This window comes from Dendropsophus ebraccatus, chromosome 10 (genome assembly GCF_027789765.1).
Source record: "Dendropsophus ebraccatus isolate aDenEbr1 chromosome 10, aDenEbr1.pat, whole genome shotgun sequence".
NCBI lineage: Eukaryota > Metazoa > Chordata > Amphibia > Anura > Hylidae > Dendropsophus > Dendropsophus ebraccatus.
This window is the reverse complement of record NC_091463.1, coordinates 40207405-40230331: the sequence shown is the minus strand read 5'-3', so window position 1 is coordinate 40230331 and position 22927 is coordinate 40207405. Positions and strand designations below refer to the sequence as shown.

The window sequence follows — 22927 nt, the reverse complement described above, 5'->3', positions numbered from 1 at the left end:
AAAAAAAGGATTTCATTTAAAAAAAATATATAACATTAGAGAATCTGTGTAACCTGCATATGGTTGTGTTCGGACTGACCTATAGAGTAATAGTATCATGTCGCTGTTACCATATAGTGCATTACGTAGACACAGGAACCCCCCAAACGTTACCATATTGCATTCTTATTTACGATTTCACCTATTTATATCTTCATAAATAATATATTTGGGATTCCGTCATACATGTTATGGTAAAATGAAAGACGCCATTACACAGTACAACTATTCCTGTAACAAACAAGCACTTACATGCCCTGTAGATAAAAAACTGAAAGTGCTAGAGCTCTTAGAAGGGGAGGAGGGAAAAACGGAAACACTAAGATCAAAATTTGCGCGGTCCACTGAGTCATTTTGGGCCTGGTCCTCAAAGGGTTAACAAAGTCCTTTATTTACATTTATAAAAAATTGATAAAAACTAGGGAATTTCATGGGAAAAGACACAGATAACACAAGGCCAGAGGGGGAGAAAGATCTCAGTGTGGTAAATTAATATAAAATTAGAAATTATAAGTGCTGCAATATTATGTATACTAATTGCAACACTACCATCTAGTGGTCACTGAAATTATAGCAATGATAAGTGTTTAACCTGCAATGCAGTTACAGCATGGATGTAGTGTAATATGATATAGTATAATGGAGGAGAGACTGTTTGTAACCCCTTAGCGGCCAGCCAGGTAATGAATAGAGCACCACAAGTAAGGCCCTACAGATTCCAATTCCTATGCAACCACACAAGTGAAAAACAAACCAACACTGAGATCTTACCCCCGTCCGGCCCACCAGCCCGACGCACGTTTGGCTCACTTCATCAGGAGCTAACAATTATGACTCCCAGCCACAATGATAGTGACAAAGCATAACATAAATTTATTAAAAGATTATGACGCGTTTCGGCACTATAATCCATCAGTGCCTTTCTCAAGCCTAATACAAAATCTCAGTGCAAAGCAATTTATATACCAGGAGTACAACAAGTCCCAACGCAGCACTTTCGGTTACATGGAGCGCTACGCTACATATGCCATAAATCATCAGATCATCATGCCATCTAATAACGCATAATGCAGTATCCATATCACTTATAAATATACATATCATCATGTACTCACTTTCCTCCGCTGCTCCGTCCCTGTTCCTCTCGCCGAATCCAAAATGGCGGAAATGACATAGAACGTAATGAGCAACGTATACTAGCTACGTAAACAGCGTACATTAGATGGCAGTGTGTTCTTGTACAGTTATACTGCAACTCTATCTACATGCACATATTCTAGGAATAAATAGCTACACATTAAACAGGAAAATACATAAAATATGCAATTGATCTCTAATTCTAAAAAGGATATATATATATCTCAGACCTGGGGTATATTCATAATAACAATATATACTAGAATAAATATAATAATACCCACATACTATTATAAAACATATCTACAAAAAACATATCTACAAAAAACAGTCCAACATAATTTTCTCGGTCTAATCATACAGTGAACATATATCTAAACATGTTCTATTAATTCATTTAGACCATCTGGATGTAATGATTGCATTCTGTAAATCCAATACGTCTCTCGTTTATTTAACGCTGCTATTCTATTATGTGTGCCTAATGGGATCTGTTCTATCGGAGTAATCGATATTTTATTAAAATTTTTATTATGTATACATGTTAGATGTCGTGACACGCTGTGCTTTAGGAATCCTTTAGTGGCATTGTGCCTATGTGAATTTATTCTCTTGTGCAGTGGTTTATTCGTGCGACCAATGTATTGTAGTCCACATTCACATGTAAGAAGATATACTATAAAGGGACAAGCGCAGTCAAGGTGTTGTTTGATTTTAAACGTCTCTCCAGTTGCACTCGATTTAAAAGTATTCAACCCTACTGATATATTTTGACAACATTCACACTCCATTCTTTTTAGTCGTCTCTAATATGTTTAAATTTCTTCTCTGTTTGGGATTTTTTAACCTACTTGGGGCTATAAGATTCCGTAGTGTCTTTCCTGTTCTATAAGTCAGGCCCGGTTTTTCCGGAATTAGTTTTTTTAAAACAGGGTCCGAAGTCAACAGGTGCCAATGTCTTTCCAGTGTTTCTTTAATTACGACATTGCTATTGTTAAAAAAGGTAATGAAATTCAGCCGCCATCTCTCCGAATTTTCAAAATCATTCCTTTGAGTTTTCTGGATGGGTCGTAATAATTCATCTTGGGTTTTTACTGAATTTTTCTTACAAGCTCCTTCTGCCAACTCCCTCGGATACCCTTTTTCAGAAAAACATTTTTTTAAAATTTTTGACTATATGTTAAAATCTTCTCTATTAGTACAGTTTTTCCATATCCGATAAAACTGGCTTAAAGGAATAGTGAGTACATGATGATATGTATATTTATAAGTGATATGGATACTGCATTATGCGTTATTAGATGGCATGATGATCCGATGATTTATGGCATATGTAGCGTAGCGCTCCATGTAACCAGAAGTGCTGCGCTGGGACTTGTAGTACTCCTGTTGTATAAATTGCTTTGCACTGAGATTTTGTATTAGGCACTGATGGATTATAGTGCCGAATCGCATCGCTACTTTTAATAAATTTATGTAATGCGTTGTCACTATCATTGTGGCTGGGAGTCATAATTGTTGGTAGCTAATACTACTGAGCTCACCATTGACTACCCCTGATGGATTATAGTGCCGAAACGCGTCGCTACTTTTAATAAATGTATGTTATGCCTTGTCACTATCATTGTGGCTGGGAGTCATAATTGTTGGTAGCTAATACTACTGAGCTCACCATTGACTACCCCTTTTATCATTTATACCTGCGCTGGCATCGTGGAGGATTTTGTTTGGTTCCTAAAGTCCTTTAAGGACCAGGTTGCTGTCGTATACTATTTTGTATTACATATATGGTACCTATTGAATTTATTAAAAATTCCATATGCCCTACTAATATGTAGGGTGAGGAATAACCCAATATTGTGCTTGTGTTGGGGAAACCACATTACTGTTAGAAATCAACCTTTCTTTCTGAATATACTAGTCTTTGGGTAAAATGTGACTTCTATACCCAATGTTTTGCATCAAATTTAGTGGCAAAAACATTTTATTATGCAGTATCAAGCATTTGATTTTACTGTGGTGTTAAAACCTGCATCCCAGGCAGGGTTTCTTAAAATAGTTTTGCCAGGAATTCGCATTGCAGTTCACAGTGAATTTTCGCCAGATTTGCTTAGCTCATCTCTAATGTACATGATTTACTTTGGAATACGGTAATAAATAAACATGAATAAATAGTCAAGAAAATGCCAGTTAGCAAACCTAGACTGAGGGATAATGTAACTTTCTGCTGAAACATTTAAAAAGACGATAAAAGAAAATATTTTTGTGAAAAACCTTTAACCCCTAGACGACCCAGGACGTATAGTTACGTCATGGAAGTCTGTCACCAGACGACCCTGGACGTAACTGTACGTCCTGGGTGGTTCTCCCGCTATGAAGCGCACTCCGGAGCAGAGCGCGCTTCATAGGAGGTGGGGGCCGGCTGCAGTGAGCAGCCGGGACCTCACCGGTAATGACACGCTGCAGCAATCGCGCTGCCGCATGTCATTAACTCCTTAAACGCCGCAATCGTTTAAGCGGCCGCGGCGTTTAAGCGTAAGTGACAGGGGGAGTCCCCTGTCACTTACTGATCGGGACCCCCGCAGTGTGACAGCGGGGGTCCCGATCGTTGAAATGGACCGCCGGAGGTCTCTCGCCTGCCTCCGTGCGGTCCAATTGGCGCTCTGCTACACTGAGCCTGCACAGGCAGGCTCAATGAGCAGAGCGCCGATCACACTGATCAATGCTATGCCATAGGCATAGCATTATACAGTGTGAGCAATCAAAGTACTGTATGTAAAGTCCCCCAAAGGGACTTCAAATGTGTAAAAAAAAAAGTTCAAAACACTATTACACTACCCCAAAACCCCTCCCCCAATAAAAGCTGAAATCACCCCCCTATCCCATTATATAAATAAAATATATAAAAATAAATAAATAGATAAACATATAATATACCGTAGCGTGCGTAATTGTCCGATCTATTAAAATATACAAGCGTCATTGCAAACGGCGAACGGCGTACACGAAAAGAGGGAAAAAAGTGCACGGATTACCGATTTTATGTTACAGTATATATTACAAAAATCAATAAAAAGTGATCAAAACCTCCGATCTTCACAAATATGGTATTAATAAAAACTAGAGATCATGGCGGAAAAAATGACACCCTATACAGCCCCATAGGTGAAAAAATAAAACCGTTATAAGCGTCACAATAGGCCCATTTTATTAATAATTAATTGCCAAAAAAAGGGATTTCATAAAAAAAATACATATATAACATTAGAGAATCTGTGTAAACCTGCATATGGTTGTGTTCGGGCTGACCTATAGAATAAAAGTATCATGTCGCTGTTACCATATAGTGTATTACGTAGACACAGGAACCCCCCCAAAAGTTACCATATTGCATTCTTTTTTTACGATTTCACCTATTTATATCTTCATAAATAATAATTTTGGAATTCCTTCATACATGTTATGGTAAAATGAAATACTCCATTACAAAGTACAACTATTCCTGTAAAAAACAAGCACTTACATGGCTTGTAGATAGAAAACTGAAAGTCTAGAGCTCTTAGAAGGGGAGGAGGAAAAAACGGAAACACTAAGATCAAAATTTACACGGTCCACTGGGTCATTTTGGGCCTGGTCCTCAAAGGGTTAATAAACATATATATTTAAAAAAAAAAAACATTAGTTAACAAAAAGGAGGTAGCTGGAATAGGAAGTGGTGGAGCGGCACTCTTGGACGTCAGCGATTAAAATCTAACTTTTATTAGTGCAAGAGACCATGATTAAGCGCTACCGCGCAAAACGCGTTTGTTCTGTCATGAAGCACTTTAGTTTTTAAATGCACAAATAAAAGTTATATTTTAATTGCTGACGTCCAGGAGTGCTGGCTCCATCACTTCATATTCCAGCTACCTCCGCTACCAGCGTCTGGCCAACGCCCAGGATTCCGTGCACCCATCCTATGGCTTAATCGCCGTTGTAGATCTGCAATTAACCGGTGAGCTGTATCCGTTACCCTTTTTTGTTCATAAACAAAAAAGAGCCTGAAAGGGTTTGGAATCAGTTCACTCATCCCTTCAGCCAATGTTTCAGCCTAAACTCTGATATTGATATAAACAATAAGACCAAAAATATTGAATATCATTGCATAGGCAAACAGTCACTTTAGTATGTACTTTTTATACTAGTCTTTTTTTTATCGTCTCTTTTCTTTTCTTAACATTTTGGTGAATATCCTTTTTAGGTTCAATTGCTCATTAAGTCACTGGAGAATATTAAACTGTGTCGAGAGATATGGATTATCTTACAGTCAACAGGTATATTATTGCCACAAAATTGTAGCCAATTCCGTACGCTGTTATAGTAAGAGTGCAAAGTGCCAGTCAGGGCTGTATTTAGGTGGTCTGTACCTAGGGCAGCATCTTGTGGGATTTTGTCTCTGTTCTCTGGATCGGTGGGGTCCTTTAATCCTTTAATCCCGACCTTGCTTCTGGACCACGATCCAGACTTCTGCTGGCCAGTACTGTTCCTTCCCAAAAAATTCTCATCCTTCTACCAATGCATTTTATGGTAAACCCTACACAGAATTGCTCCTCCATTTGTGCCCACAAAATAATAATTCCACCCATTGTGCCCTGCACAAAATAATAATGCTCTTAGAATGTTATTGCCACACAGCAATAGTGACCTCCTTTATGCCTCTAAATTAGAGATGAGAAACTGAAATTTCCAAAGTGAGATTCCTTCCAAACTTAAAGAAAAGTTTGGAAACATGGTGGCCACACATCGCTGTCCGCACTCGCCCGGTATCCTGCTCAGGGTCTCTGGTGTCTTCAGCCGCCTCCAGCCCATTCAGCCAATCACTGACTGAGACAGGACATCACTGCGGTCAGTGATTGGCTGAGCGTGCTGTCACTCATCTTAAGGGTAAGAGCTCCCTTTAGCCAATCACTGCCCGTGGTGCTCTCACATCTCAGTCAGACAGTGATTTGCTGAATGGACTGTCACTCTCAGGCTCAGCCAATCACTGGCTGACTGAGACAGGGCAGTGGTGCGCCAGAGACTGGCTGAACGGGCAATCACACTAGAGATAAGAGTAACAGCCCCGCTCAGCCAATCACTGGTTGAAGCACTGTTCCATTTCAGTCAGTGATTGGCTGAACTGGATTTTTGCACAAGAGAAGAAGGACACTGGGGGAGTATTTTATAAACCACACTAAAACAGCTAAACGCATGCAATCGTTCACGCTACATATAATTACATTAAACAATGGCTGTAGTTTCAGTTTTGCAACCACGGCTGTTTTTTAATGAAATTGCAACTTACTTTAATTTCTATGGAATCCTAGCCGGAGTGTATACTCACTGTATACACTCTGGCCAGGGATCCAAGCGGCCGCACAAAAAACTGACACGTCAGTTTTCTGCGGCCGCTATTTATTGAATATCGGCCTCACAAGACTGACAGAGCAGACAATGTAAAGTGCAGCTCCGGCCACACTTTACATTGTCGCCTATGGTGATTTGGAATGCGGGCACACACGAATGCGCCTGCATTCCAAATCAATAGAAATGAAGTTCATCCGAATGGTACTGCAGTATTAGCTAGAATGAACTTCACTGACAATGGCCGTTCTGTGACACAGAACGGCCAGTGTCATACGCTGTGTAAACCCGGACTTAGTGCGGTTCATTTATGCTGAAGTTCGACAAACCTGCCAAAAGCAACTTTCTAAAAGTTTGCCCATCTCTACTAAGAATAATAAATTACCCCTTTATACTCCCCTTTGTGCCCTCAATATAATAATCTTCCTTAGTGACCCTTTTGTTTTCCCACAAAGAAATTACACTCAATTTGTGCCTCAAATAGTAATCCCTCTTTTGATCCCTCTGTCACATTACCTGTCACATTAAAAATACACACTGATCTGTATTGATATATATAATTAGTAGGAAAGGTTCCATTTAGGGATAGTCCGAACCTGCCGAGGTTCGGGTTCGTATGAACCCGAACGCTCGGCAGCAGATTCCCGCTGTCTGCCCGCTCCGAGGAGCGGGCGGATACAGCGGGAGGAACGCCTGGAAAACTGGGATACAGCCTATGGCTATGGCTGTATCCCAGTTTTTCAGGCAGTCCTCCCGCTGGATCCACCCTCTCCACGGAGCGGGCAGACAGCGGGAATCATTACCGAGAGTTCGGGTTCGTACGAACCCCGAACCGAACTCGGTTCGTACCATCCCTAGTTCTATTGTAATTTATTTATGTAAATCTCATACTGAGGCAAAGTGGTAATGCAGGTGGTCCTCATTGACAGCTACCTGTATATGAGTCTGCATATAGAGAGAGCTGTCAATCACTGAGTAAGACGGCTTCCCTGGTGTCCCGCTAAGCCAATCAGTGTTCTGTCCCACCGCAGCCACTGATTGGGAGCGGGGAGCCACAGAAGCAGGCCGGAGTATGGACAGGTAAAGTATTCACTGGTCAGCAGTGCACTATAGATCCAACACACTCCAGCAGAATGAAGAGGCCAAGACCCTGTCACTGTTCACTGTGCATACAGTCATACAGATGTGGTTACACCTAGCATTGCAAATCAGACCCATTGACCTAACTTCAACCATTCAGCCAGGCTTCTTCAGAAGATATACTGAAGCAATATTTATGAAATATTTATTACAGTAATCAAATAGAAAGCAGAGCTTTAAAAAATATTCTTCTTTTCCTCAGGTGTTTATTCTACAGACCCTACTGAGATTATTTTGCTCCTTTATGAATTTGAAGTAAGAGCAAAATTAAATGATCCAGGGCTGGAGGCTGTATTGGAGTCAGTGTTGAATTTGCCCAACCTAGACACAAAAACTCTGGAATCTATTGCATGTAAGTACTGTAGCATGCAGATTCTACCTTCTTATTCCCCTATTTTAGTTAGTAAAAAAATTATATTATATTAAATTAACAGTAAAAACTATTAAAGTAACTATAAGCCACATGCATAACTATATTCTGTATTCAGCTAAAATGATTGTTCCTAATTTTATGAAATAAATGAATATAACAACTTTTCCTGATAGGCTATCAGAATGACAGATAATGCAAATGTTTGTAGATTACAAGATAGAAACTGTAACAAAGACTGTATGATTACGCAAAACATTTGTCTAATTAATTATAAAGCCGTAGCATGATTATTCTTAGGCTCCTTTCACACGGAGCGAAACTGGCGGGTTTCCTCTGATGAATCCCGCCAGCCTCCCTGTCATAATGACAGTCTATGGGAGGCTCACGCGCCTCCCCTCTCCGCGTCTCTACACGCCGAAAAATGGACTTGTCAATTCTTCAGTGCGGAGAGAGGAGGCGCGCGAGCCTCCCATAAACTGTCATTATGACAGGATGGCTGGCGGGATTATGCAGCGGAGAATCTGTTTTGCTCCGTGTAAACAGAGCCTAAGGATGATATTGTAAGTGTATATTTAATCTTTTACCCTGACTGTGAGGCACAATTAAGGTACAGGTACAATTAACCCCTCAAGGACCGGGCCAATTGCCACTTTTGTGGTTTCACTTTTTCCTCCTTGCCTTCTAAGACCCATAACTCTTTATCCACCTACAGGGCCATGTAAGGGGTTGTTTTTTTTCAGGAACAGGTGTACTTTGTAATGTCATCTTTCAATCTGCCATAAAATGACTGACAAAACCCCAAAATATCATTTATGTGGTGAACTTGGGTCAAAAAATGCGATTCTGCAAATTTGGGGGGGGGCTTCCATGTTTACGTAATGCGCTTTACATAATGCACTTTACTACTTTTATTAGCAGTAAAACTTTTTTTTTTGCAAATAGGCATATTTAAAATAGCCCTATTGTGAATCTTATATCGCTTTTATATTTTCACCTACGGGGTCTTATGGGGCATCATTTTATGTGCCATGATCTCTAGTTTTTATTAGTAACATTTTTCTCTAGATCAAATGTATTGATTGCTTTTTATAAATGTTTTTTATACATAAAATGTCATTTAAAAAAAGCAATCTCTGCATTTTTTTTTATGCTTTTTGTTTATGCCGTTCACCGTGTGGGAATAATATTGTTTTATTTTAATAGATCGGATGATTGTTATTTAACTTTATTATTTTTTTTGATGTTTATTATTTTATTATTTTTTTTAATGTATAGAATGGGAAGGGGGGGGCTGATTTTCACTTTTATCGGGGGAGGGGCTTTAGGGCACTTTTTAAAACTTTTATACATTTTTTTTTACACTCTTTAAGTCCCCTTAGGGGACTTTAACATTATTACATTAGATTGTTAACACTGATCCCTGCTATGCCATGTAATCTGCGATCTGTGGCAGACTCTACCAGAAGATCAGACTGCGCGGAGGTAAGCAGTATACCTCCGGCAGTCGGGCAGTGCGATCGTGTCTGCTGGGGTCCTGATCGCTAAGTGACCGCAGATGCTCCGGTCACTTATACTTAAACACTGTACTCAGGGCTTTTCCCAGGCTTTCTGCCGCCTGAGGCAAACCCGGGCTAAATGACAGCGGTGAGGATCTTGCCGCCCCCTGCAGGGACGCAGAATCTGCCGCCTGAGGCGGAATACTCATTCCCCCTCATGGCAGAAGCGGGCCTGGCTGTACTTATACTTAACGGCGGGCAGCTGCGCGATTGCGGCGGCCCGCCATTGAGGGTGAGGGCCTGGCTGCAGATAGCAGCCGGTCCTCACCGGCTATGGAGCGAGCTCAGCTCGTGAGCCCGCTCCATAGCCCAGCACCCCGGTGGGGCGTACATTCACGTTGAGGCCCAGACAGCAGGGGTGTAAATGTACGCCCACGGTCATTAATGGGTTAAGGTACAGTGCAGATTTTTATCTATTTTTTATTGAGTGTTCTATGACCTACCGCATCCCTCTTCCTATCTTATTTATACCACCCATTTCTGTAAATTGTTTTAGTTTTAACTTCCTGTTTACATTTTTGTTTTATTATGTTTGTTTTACTTTGTTTTGCCTTTAATAAACACATTTGGTATTGTAGCGTGCAGAATTGTCTGCTCTATTAAAATATAACAACTTTGCTGCTTCATGGTAAACAGTGTAAACAAAAAGGAAAAAAAAAGAACCAGGATTGCTGATTTTTTATTTTAGAAAAAGTGTTATGGCTCTTAAAAGGTGATGAGGAACATTTCTCCAATGTGACCTGGACATCCATGCATCAATGACCTTTGGTAATGGAGGGGTTAAAGATTCTGCTGGCCCAGATTCTCACATCCTGAAGCTAGAGTGATAATTTAGAGATCTGAGGCCTGAATTAATTTAGGGGTCTGGTCTGGGGTAACATATCAGTGCTAAGCTATTTGTTACATTATTCTTAAACTTACACCTTGGGTAAGGGGTATTGTTTATCATGTGATTTGGCAAGAAACTAAAACCCATTTTGCTGTCTACCTGCTAATTTAGAGTTACAGGTTGAGTAAAAATTTCTCATGTGATTAAAGTGCTCCCCCCCCCCCCTTGCTCTCATTTCATTTTTGTAGGTGGACAGTGTCACCTACCAGGGATTAACCCCTTGCCGCAAAATGACGTTTGGGAAACGTCATGTAAAGCAGGTAGTTCCTGCAACATGAGGTTTCCCAAACGTCATGCTTTCCCTGCCTCCCCCTGCTGTCCCTAAGTGAGATCAGGCTGCCACTGCCCGGAGGGGAGCCGCGCTCCCCCCAGGCAGTTAACCCCATAGACGCCGGGGTCAATGCGACCACAGAGTCTATGGGGAGACTTGTTGTGAGGCTGCGGCACGTTGCCTCCTCCAGCCGCCACCGCCTGATCCTCCCCCTGGCCTCACATCCCCTCCTGTCTGCCCCCCGGCCCGTTCCTGCTCCTTGATCTGCGTCCCCTTCCCCCCACTGGATCAGCATCCCTCCCCGATCAGTCTCCTTGTGCTCCTCTGCCCCCCCTGTGCTCCCCCTCCATCGGTCTCCCCGTGCTACCCCCCCATCGGTCTCCCCGTGCTACCCCCCCCGGATCCCCCCCCGTGCATCTGGGTTACTATGATATATAACGATCAGGCCCCTGCACTGAGGCAGGGGTTTGATTGTTTGAATGAGCAGTTAGTGTGTAAGGGCCCTATTCCATTCGGCCCGATTCGGCCGATTATCGCTCGGTGGAATAGAGAGAACGATCAGCCGATGATCGTGTCATCGGCTGATCGTTCATTTAGGGCCAGACCTAAAATCATCGTTCCCCCATCGCGCATCGCTATGGTGCAATAGCAGTGCATGGCGGGCGACCGACGATTTGAGAAGCACAATACATTACCTGAAGGGCTTCTCCTCCGCTCTGTCTTCCTCCCCGGGTCCCGCGCGCTCAAGCTTCAGAGTGGCCTGTCAGCTGATGGAGCGCTCAGCCAATCACAGGCCAAAACCGCCGCGGCCTGTGATTGGCTGAGTGGCCTGTCAGTTGACAGGCCACTCTAAAGCTACAGCGCGCGGGACCCGGGAAGGAAGACAGAGCAGAGGAGAAGACCTGACAGGTAATGTATGCTGCAAGGGCTGCAAGGACATCAGTAACTATGTCCCTGTAGCCCTCGCTCAATGATCATCGGGCCGTGGAATAGGACCAGTAAATGAGCGGCGATCTAGCAGATCGGCGCCCGTTTACATCGTTGATCGGGTCCTCCTCGGCCCGTGGAATAGGGCCCTAACACTGACTGCTCATTCAGTATACAGTATAATGCATTACAGCACTGATCTAGTGCTGTAATGCATTATACTGTATATATACACCTGAAAAGTAAAAAACACACACACACACACAAATACATAAATAAATAAATAATTGATTAAAACAAATATATTAAATAATTAAATAAACACATGAAAAATAAATAAATAATTTAAATAAATAAATATAAATAAATAAATTTACACATTCCCCATCCCCCTTTTTAAATGATCCCCTATAAATAAAGTACACATATTTGGTATCGCCGCATCCATAATGACCCCATCTATTACATTACATTAATTATACCGCCCTATTAATGCCATAAATAAATAAATAAATAAAAAACTAACCAAAATGACATTTTTTTGTTAATCACGCCCCCGGAAAAATATAGAATAAAAGCTATCAATACGACACATATACCCAAAAGGTGTACCAATAAAAATGTCAACTTATGCCGCAAAATAAACCCCTTATATAACTCCATTGGCGGAAAAATTAAAATAGTACAGGTCTTACAATATGCAAGACACAAACAGTATTTATAGTATAAATGCCATAAACTATAACAAAAGCTATATAAAATGGATATCACTGTAATCATACTGACCTGACTAATAAAGATAACATAATAAAGAAAGAGGTGGGCACCACAATTATAGTTAATGGTCCAAAAAAGTAGGGTGCAACCTACTACCCTATGGAGCTATAGTGCATGTACAAGAAAAGGAAGAAAGAGGAACATAGGGTAAAAAAGTGAGGCGCACACCTATAATTGCAAAATATAAAATAGCTTTATTATTGCCGGCTACAAATTTATTAAAAACATTTTAAAAATGAGAGAACGGCATCCTCCTAAAATGCAGGAGGTTGCTCACTGCTACACATACAAGCTCAATAAGCTATGGAGGGACTGTAGCGATATATACAGAAATACATGCAGAAAAACAGATACCCCACGCGTATCGCCGCTGCCCGGCGGCTTCGTCAAGAGTGGGTACATAGTGTAAATGAGCCAGTATATATACCTAATCTGATGGATGTCCCATGACATGATTGACAGTCCGCCCGGGAATTGGCGTGCGGAGGTACGGACTGCGCAAGAGGCGGGCAAAGATAAAGTCATCCAATACGTGTCAAGGACGTTAAGAGAACGTGCCCGTGTCATAAGTCACATGATATCGACGTACATACGCTGGCATGTGATGGGCCGTGATGACGTAAGTAAGTAGAGAGAATGTTAATGCGGCTGTGTACATAACTCACCGCCCATCTGTGCTAGAGCGTAAAAAAGGTGAACCTGGCGCCACCAAACACAATGGTTATGCGTGCCTGGAACGCACGCAATCTAGTAGCGGTCACATGATAATGTTAGAAGAGACTAGTCAGCTGGTATACAAAAAGAAAAGTGCAATCTCCCTAGTCAGCTGATGTGCAAAAAAAAGTAGTGCAATCTCCCTAATCCAATATAAAAACTTACATATATTGTGCACCCAAAGAAAATAAGAATAACGCATAAATATAAAAATAAATAATAAAAATAATGATAAAAAATAAAAAATAATAAATAATTGGGTATAAACAATAATGAAAAATACAAATGAAACACCTGATGCAACAATATATCTGTGAAACATATATACGTATATCAGCCCATAGTATTAATACCGATAAGGATATACACATGTATGCATAAAATGAAATAAACCTAGATATACTCTATTAATTAGAATACAACATGATTTAAATATGAAATTAAAGTGCAGAAGTGACTAAAGTGCGAAGTGCATGTGAAGTGCTTGGTGCTGTGTGTGAACAAACATGCAATGTGGTGAAAAAGATAAATAACAGTGATTGTGCAAAAACAAACAAAACAATGGAAGTAAGCGCACCAAAAAAAGAAATAATGATTCATAGGGATGACAAACACCGGCTCACAAAATGAAAGAATATGTAAATTAAAGAACCCAAAAATTGCTAATGTGACGGAATAGATGGTCACCAGTATCCACAAGGCACGTAAAAAAAAATTATATCAACAAGGGCAAAAATCCACGCCCCACAACCACAGACATGATGTATTGCCACACCGGTAATTACCTGAGCAGGACGGAACCCTGATGTGTACCCTATGGTAAGTCGCCGGTACAAAATATATTCAAAAATATTCAAAAAACAAAAAAAGGATAAGAAAGATAAATAAACATGAATATCCGCCCGCTGACAGACTGACAGACCTTACTCAGTGGCCCAAAGGTAAATGCCTGCCATGCGAATATGATAGAATAGAAAGAAGTCGGTATAACCAAATAGATGTGTAAAAACATGCATGTCAGGCACATATATTCGGGCAAATATAAAAATAGAGATAGAAGTTGGAGTCTCGCATGGGTTAACTCTTTGTAGAGAGAGAATAGTAGACTGAGAACATCTCTATAGAGGACTATGATTTACTCGCAAAGGGACATGCACTTGGCTTGATCAGACGCTGTGATGTAGTGGACTTCTTCGGAACTACTGTACCACCGAGTCCGGAACGGAGAAAGAAACGGTTATCTGGAAAAATCAAATAAACAAGATAAAAGACAAATATACAGTATATCCTATATGTGTATAAAAGTAGAAAAGAAGGAGAAGGCGTGGGGTATCTGTTTTTCTGCCACACAGGGACTCTTTAATTTTCAGGTGGTATTGACCATATGTTATCATGCTGTAACTTGTATTTTGATTTGCATGTATTTGTGTATATATCGCTACAGTCCCTCCATAGCTTATTGAGCTTGTATGTGTAGCAGTGAGCAACCTCCTGCATTTTAGGAGGATGCCGTTCTCTTGTTTTTAATGTTTTTAATAAGTTTGTAGCCGGCAATAATAAAGCTATTTTATATTTTGCGCCTCACTTTTTTACCCTATGTTCCTCTTTCTTCTTTTTCTTGTACATGTAATAAAGATAACATGTCATATGTGACGTATAGTAAAGGGAGTACAAAAAGAATGATAAAAAACTGCTGCTAAATTGTGTTTTTTATAGGTACCACCTCTTAAAAAATTAAATAAATAATGATCGGGGTGTCACATGTCCCCCAGAATGGTACCGATGAAAACGTCAACTCGTCTTGCACAAATATTTTTCCACCGCAAGGCCTCTGTAACATGGTATAATTGCTATAAAAAAACTGAAATAAGAAAAGACCCCAAAAATACACAAGGCTTCTGTCATGTCTGAGGCCTGTGGTCAGGTAACGCACTGCGGCCACATAGGATGGATTTCTAGAAACATTGAAACATGAGGAATAAATATTGAGTTCCATTTCATATTTAATATTTGCTGTGTTAGAGGAAAAAAATTATTAAAATGGAATATCTGCAAAAAAAAATGAAAATGTAAAATTTCCCCTCCAACTTAAATTTCTGTGAAACACCTAAAAGGTTAATACACTTATGAAATACTACTTTGAATACTTTGAGGGGTGCAGTTTTTACAATGGAGGTATTTATGGGGGTAACTAATATACAGGCTCCACAAATCCACTTAAGAACTGAACTGGTCCCTAACTAAATCAGAATTTGAAATTTTCCTGAAAATTTGAAAAATCGCTGCAAAATTTCAAAGCCCTCTAACATCCTAAAAAGTAAAAGGACATTTACCAAATGACGTCACTATAAAGTTGACATGTTGTACATGTTGCAGTAATAATTAGTTCATGTGACATAACTATTTTTCTCAGAAAAAGAGAATTTTGATTTGTGCACAAATGTGCTTTTTACAAAAAGCTACTGAGTGTATGAACCAAAGTATACCACAAACATAAAGAGGAATATGTCATGAAAAAACAACTCAGAATAACCGTGATAGTTAAAAGCATCACAGAGTTAAAACTACATAAAGAGAGACAGGTCAGATTTGCAAAATAGGCCCCGGGCAATAAGGCCAAAACAGGCAGCGGAAGCAAGGGGTTAATGATAGTTGGGCCCCATCTGCCTGCTGGGCAGAGGGGGCCCGACTGCTGTGAAGCACGGCCTACATGACGCTGTCCAGATGAAGTTATTTAAGAAGCTATTTAAGATCAGAAAGAAGACAGACAAGTTTTACAGGTATATATTAAGCATCTAATCTTGTGGATGGTGCCGATAATCACACATAATAATTAAAACCAATAATAATTTAACCAATTTTATTATATAATGGTTAAGAATAAATAAAATATATGCTGCATGTTTGCCTATCTGCCAGTGGTTAAGTTTTTTTATTCACTTTTTTAAATACCTTTTCAGCTTTATCCATGGAGTCTCCTGCGTATTATCCCTCAATTTGCAAGAAAGTATTGCTGGCTGCTTTAACTCTTCATAAAAAGCAGGACTCATTAGATGTAAACAGGATAAGGTATGACATTTATCTGTAATGCTGTAATGCTGAAATCTAGGTGTCAGGAACCCACTAGCACCAATCAGTCAGAAAAGGGAAGGGGGAGACAAGGAGAGTGTACCCTACACTAGTCCCCGCCCGCTGTCCCTGCCTACTTGCCACTATCAGCCCTAGGCGGCTGCGGACAACTTGACGACAGTGTTGACACAAACACAGACAGGACAGGAAAACAAGTAAGGGGGGTCAACACACTGAGGTCGCAACTAGTAGGCAGTGAAGGTACAGAACGTAATGCAGAGAATACTTAAAGAGAACCTGTCACCCCCCGCGCCGGGGTGACAGGCTCCCGACCCCCAGATAGATCCCCTTATACTTACCTCATGTCGCTGAGTCCCGCTGCCGGAGCCGGTCCCGGGACGTAGATATCCCGGTGAGAAGCCGGAGTGCGTGCTGTGGAGATGAGTCCAGCGTCCATAGAGAATGAATGGAGCCGGACTCATCTCTGCTGTGCGCGCACGGCTCCATTCATTCTCTATGGACGCCGCACCTCTCCCCACAGCGCGCGCGCCGGCTTCTCACCGGGATATCTCCGTCCTGGGACCGGCTCCGGCAGCGGGACTCAGCGACATGAGGTAAGTATAAGGGGATCTATCTGGGGGTCGGGAGCCTGTCACCCCGGCGCGGGGGGTGACAGGTCTCCTTTAAGTCACAAAACCATTAGATCAGGGAAGCCAGATAACCAGGAAAGTAAAGTACAGAAAGCCGGGGTCAGAAAAAGCCAAGGAATAACACAGAGATGAACACAGGGAATACCAGCACACTATGGAACCTAGTCTAATAGCTAGCATGGAATTAAGGCCACCGTTACACTTTATAGGAGGTCAGGGACCCGGTTCAGAAGGTGATTGGACGATACATGGAAACAGAAACAGCAAAGGTGAATGGAGAAATCAGATGTCAATCACTAAGTCACTAAAGCAGAAAAAAACTGTAATAAATGAACATATGGTAACATTGGTAAATAAAGTTTATTTTAGGCTGCAGGCACTAAAATAACTTAAATTGCAATAAACAGTAGAATGGGCTGTAGGTGGTCATCACTATTTTCTAACCTTCGCAAAAGACCCCAAACATTTTTTGTTTTTTAGTAAAAGGTATGAGGACATTTTTGCCTGCTGGAGAGTGGTTTGAAGGATAAACCTGCCTGGACAATTAATGACTTCCTCATCCAGAGGGTGTGTAGAGTTTTAAGTTTAGGCTGGATTCACACTACGTATATTTCAGTCAGTATTGTGGTCCTCATATTGCAACCAAAACCAGGAGTTGATTGAAAACACAGAAAGGCTCTGTTCACACAATGTTGAAATTGAGTGGATGGCCGCCATTTAATGGCAAATATTTGCTGTTATTTTAGAACAACGGCTGTTATATTGAAATGATGGCCGTTATTTACTGTTACATGGCGGCCATCCACTCAATTTCAACATTGTGTGAACAGATCCTTTCTGTGTTTTTAATCCACTCCTGGTTTTGGTTGCAATACTGACTGAAATATACTGACTGAAGTATACATATACTGACTGAAATATACATAGTGTGAACGCAGCCACAAAGTGTAACTGTCATTTAATTATTTTTTTTTTCTTACAGAACTGAATAGTACCAGCAATTTTAAGAAACCTCTTTCTATACTCAAAAAGCTGTTTTAAAGCCTCCCCCCTCAATTCTTATCTGCTCATTATCAGGCAAAGCCGCCTTTATTACAGAGAAGCAAAGTGAAGACGGGTTTGCTGAGTCCATTATAACCTATGGGGCCGAGGGGGTTGAGTGAGCAGGAGATTGTCTGGGCACATAAAACACTGGATTCATAGGTCAGAAAGGTCAGTGCTTATCTCAGAATGTGATAAGTTTGCAGGATGATATGCTCTGCAGGGCTGCAGGGCTCTCCTCTCCATGCTCAATCACTCCACCCTACCCCCCCCCCCCCCCCCCCCATAGACCATAATGGACACAGAAAGCCAGGACTGGCAGGAAAACAGCTTTTTTAGAACAGAAGGAAGCTCTTTTGCTTAAAAAAAAACTATTACAGAGTTTCTTAAAATCGCCTATACTATTGATATTGATTTCTGAAAAGCGACATTTAAATGACAGTTACGCTTTAAAAGAGAATAGACTGTTACCTGCAGCCACGTAAAATCATCCTTTAAAATACTTGGAAACAGTTCACTCACAGGGAATTGATGTGGCAATACTGTAACATTTAAGCATACATAACAATACCAGATAGGGGGGCGGAGCCCGGCCGGACATGTGAGCGGACGCGAGTCCTGAGAGCTCCCGCGGGTCTCACTGCATATCAGCTGTTGCATGTTCCTGCGGGCCGCCAAAATCCGCAGCAGTCCGCTTAAGTGTGTGCGGACCCTCGGGGTACGATCCGGTACCGGGACCATGGTCGGAGGAGTCTCTAAAAAGACGAAAATGACAGCGGGAGCGGGTGGCCGAGAAATCCAAGATGGCGCCGGTCAGTCACCTCACAAGCCGCGCTCCACACGCCAGCTCACTGCAGGGACGGCTGCTAAGCTGGCTGAGTTCCTGAAGCCACCGACTCCCCGGATGAGTAACAATTGTGTTCGGCATGATTTTGAGGAGGAGGAGGGAATAGAGGAAAGCCCCATAGATATTGCATTATCCGGGGTGGATATAACTGAGGAGGGCGGCAGCAGCAAGGAGGGGGAGAAGGACTGTGCTACCTCCATGACAGAAGCTAGGCTGCAGAACAGTGCCCTATTGCCACATGCAGGGACAACCTGTGATCAGGAACGCACATTGAGAGACATTTTACATTCAGTGACACAATGCAATTCCTCTATTACTAAATGCAATGCTGCTATATCCTCTTACACAACAAGTGGGCAGTTTGCAGGGAGAAGTGGGGTTCCTCCGCCAAGATTTACGTAAAGTGAGTGACAGAACCACCGAGGTGGAACACAAAGTGGGAGATTTGGAGGATAAAGTGGCGCCTATTGCCTCAACTTCCCGCAAACATGATCAGATGCTCTCCCAATTACTGTTGAAAACGGACGATCTGGAGAACCGCCTGAGAAGGAACAATGTGAGACTGGTGGGAGTACCGGAAAGAACGGAGGGCTCAAACCACACTGAATATTTTGAGAACTGGCTTGCTGAGGTATTTGGGAAGGACAAGTTGTCCCCGATGTATGCGGTAGAGAGGGCTCACAGGGTGCCCACACGGCCCTTACAGCCTGGATCCCCACCCCGAGCAGTTCTAGTGAAGTTGCTTCACTATCGTGACCATGACATTATCCTGAGAGCTGCACGAAACTTACCGGAAGCTGCTATCAATGGCTGCAAAGTCTCCTTTTCCCCCGATCATTCTGCAGAAGTCCAGAAGCAGCGTGCACAATTCCAAGAAGTGAAGAGGAGGTTGCGTGCTTTACAGGTGCCATATGCCATGGTGTACCCTGCCAAGCTGCGGGTCGTCGCTGCAGGGGATACTCATTTCTTTACCTCCCCAAGAGATGCAACACGCTGGCTGGATCAAGAGGAACAGCATCTTCGTGGAAGACGCAGTCCGCACAACCGAGATGCTCCTGCCTGAGACTTGACATGGGCGGTATAAACATAAGATTCGGTGCCCTCGGAGGCTTTCCGGGTGTCTGATAAGTATCAACGTTGCCCGAGCTATATATTTTTGCACATGTTTTTGTCTTTGACTGTTTTTGTTTGCTCTGTTCCACTTTATGTTTTCCTGTTGCTCTCTCCTGCTAGCCCGCAGGAACACATTTCTCCTGTTTTAAGTGGGACCTGCCCTGCTCTATGTTGCGACACTGAAGTTCACTAACTGACCGTTTACTGCTCTATGGTTATGGAGAACTGGTGCCCCAGTCTGCGTTTTTTTTGGACGCAGACCTTTTTGCTGTTGGGGTTTTGTTTTCATTTGGGGAATTTTTTGGTTTACCCCGTTTTTCTTCTATCAGGTTTCATATGGTGCTTGAATATCTTCAATGTGCATGTTGTGTTCCGAGATCTTTACTCTGCTGCCACCCAGTGGCCACTTTTATTTTTGCCTGATGCTCTTTGTGTTGCAAGGTCCATAGTGTTAAAAATGATCAATAGTATGTCTACTGTGCAGTTTTACCAATGTCATTATCAATTAAGGGGTAACTATGGCCAATAAACTTACGGTAATCTCCTGGAATGTGCAGGGCCTGGGGGATGTGGATAAGAGGTATGCGATATTTGATTTCCTGCGACAGTATCATCCTGTGGTACTGTGTGTACAGGAAACACATTTGACTGCTGACACTACAAAATATTTTTAAAAGGTTTGAGGGACAGGGAGGAGCAACACATCTTACTGCCGTCCGAGGCAACCGCACGGAGGCTTCAGGCTGCCCATAAGGCTATACACATTTTCGATTTGGAGTCTGCTGCTCAGAAACGCACATTTGCCAAACATAACTTCTTTGTGGAAGGGGAAAAGGCAGGTCATATTCTAGCGGTGGTAGCCAATGCCCAAAGGGATCCTTCCTATATAACTGGTATTCAAGATCAGAAGGGGGAGGTAGTGATGACACTGACTGACATATTGGAGGTGTTTCGTAGCTTTTATCTGACGCTTTATTCGTCTCATGTGGAGGTGATGCAAGCTCAACTAACGCAGTTTCTAAATGACATACCCCTACCGACTCTAACAGCAGAACAGCAGGATTTTTTGGATACCCCATTATCATTGGAAGAGTTGGAAGCTGCAGCAGCTTCTTTGCACAATTACAAATCACCTGGGTCGGAAGGGCTACCGGCTGAATTATATAAATTGGTAGGGAAACCTCTGCTCCCTAAGCTGCTGGAACTATGGAAGGCCTCGTTAGAGTTGGGTACCCTGCCGACATCCATGCAGGAGGCAATAATTGTGGTCATACCAAAACCTGGGAAAGACCCCCTGATTCCTGACTCCTATATGCCCATTTCCCTACTTCCAGTCGATATAAAGATCATAGCTAAAGCTCTGGCCACCCGTCTCTCTGGGGTCATATCGTCTTTGATACACCCCGATCAGACTGGGTTCATCCCTGCCAGATCTACGGCTCTAAACATTCGTAGACTACATCTCAATTTGCAGTTGCCGGTGGATAATCCAGGGGCCAGGGTGATTTGCTCATTGGACGCTGTCAAAGCATTTGAAAGCATCGAATGGCCATATTTGTGGGCAGTCCTGGACAGGATGGGATTTGGTCCGGTGTTTATGTCATCTATAAAATTGTTATACTCAGCCCCAGTGGCGCGCCTGCGGATTAATGGGGGACTGGCATCTTCCTTTCCGCTCCATCGGGGGACACGACAGGGGTGCCCGATCTCTCCGTTGTTATTTGCGCTGGCGATAGAACCCTTGGCGTCCCTGCTGCGCTCGCACCCTGGAGTGGCTGGCTTTAGGAGGGGGCCGAGGGAGGATAAGCTGGCGTTATACGCCGACGATTTATTACTTTATCTTAGTGACTCCTCCTCCCTTTCTACTGCCATGTCCATAATAAATGAGTTTGGGACCTACTCGGGTCTTACTGTAAACTGGGACAAATCAGTTATCATGCCTATAGACTCAGAGGATAGTTTGCAGTTGGACCCTACCATTCCGCTGAAAAGTGTTAACTCCTTCAAATACCTAGGCGTTTTTATCTCTAGAGATGTTCAAGCTTACTAGCAGTTGAATATGGCACCCCTCATTTGTACATTTCAGCAGAAGCTAGCTGTCTGGCGCAAATTACCTTTGTCAGTGGTGGGCAGGGCAAATCTGGTGAAGATGACTTGGATGCCACAATTATTATATATTCTGCACAACTCTCCCGTGTGGCTTCCCTCTCGTATCTTCCATAAGATCCATGCTCTCTTTCGCGCACTGATATGGGGTTCACAGCATCCACGTGTTAAATTAGAAACGCTACAGAGACCTAAGGACGATGGAGGCCTGGCAGTTCCCAATGCAGCCATGTATTTTCTGGCAGCCCAACTGCAACACCTAAAGGGGTGGGATGTAGATGATGGTGGGGACCAGAACAAGACTCTGATTGGACATCAGTTACGGACTGACCATTTGTTTGAATTTCTGGAGGCTAAAAGGATAGTAATCCTCACCCCACAAGTGCCGACGTTACTACTCATTCATAAGGTGTGGTGGAAAATTAGGGACTTATATGGCATCACGGGATACACACCATACACATCTATCTGGGACACCCCATGGCTAGGGGATCTATATTTCCTGGAGGGATTTTCCACCTGGAGAGACGCGGAACTCCGGAAAGTAATGCAGTTATATGACGGCAGTCAGTTGAAAAGTTTTGACCAATTACGGAGTCAATATGTTCTCTCTCATACGCAATTTTACCAGTACCTGCAATTGCGCCATGCATGTGAAGCGGAGGGGGAGTTGCTGGGGTGGGGGGTGCAATGTCTGCCACCCATGGATATTGTGGGAGACTCTGAACCTACCAAGGGACTTATTTCCTGTCTTTATAGACACATTGTTTCTAAGTACTTAGACAGGTTCCCACTCACATTGAGGGAAAAATGGGAGGCAGATATTGGTCCCATACTAGAGATACTAGAGATGACACCCAAATTATCCCTGGGTGAGCAACACCGTCTCTCGCACC

General features: G+C 42.4%; 1 protein-coding gene across 4 annotated transcripts in view; it reads left to right on the top strand.

Annotated features, from left to right (window-relative positions):
• Positions 1 to 22927, top strand: part of TEX11 (testis expressed 11) — a 241959-nt gene that overhangs the window by 201079 nt on the left and 17953 nt on the right. For 3 of the 4 annotated variants that reach the window (XM_069943309.1, XM_069943310.1, XM_069943308.1), the window contains 3 exons: positions 5417 to 5489; positions 7901 to 8050; positions 16166 to 16274. In XM_069943309.1, coding sequence (XP_069799410.1) covers positions 5417 to 5489; positions 7901 to 8050; positions 16166 to 16274 — 332 coding nt within the window. Of the gene's footprint in view, positions 1 to 5416; positions 5490 to 7900; positions 8051 to 16165; positions 16275 to 17906; positions 18137 to 22927 lie in introns of all 4 variants that reach the window. The other variant, XR_011358669.1, reaches the window with a different exon arrangement.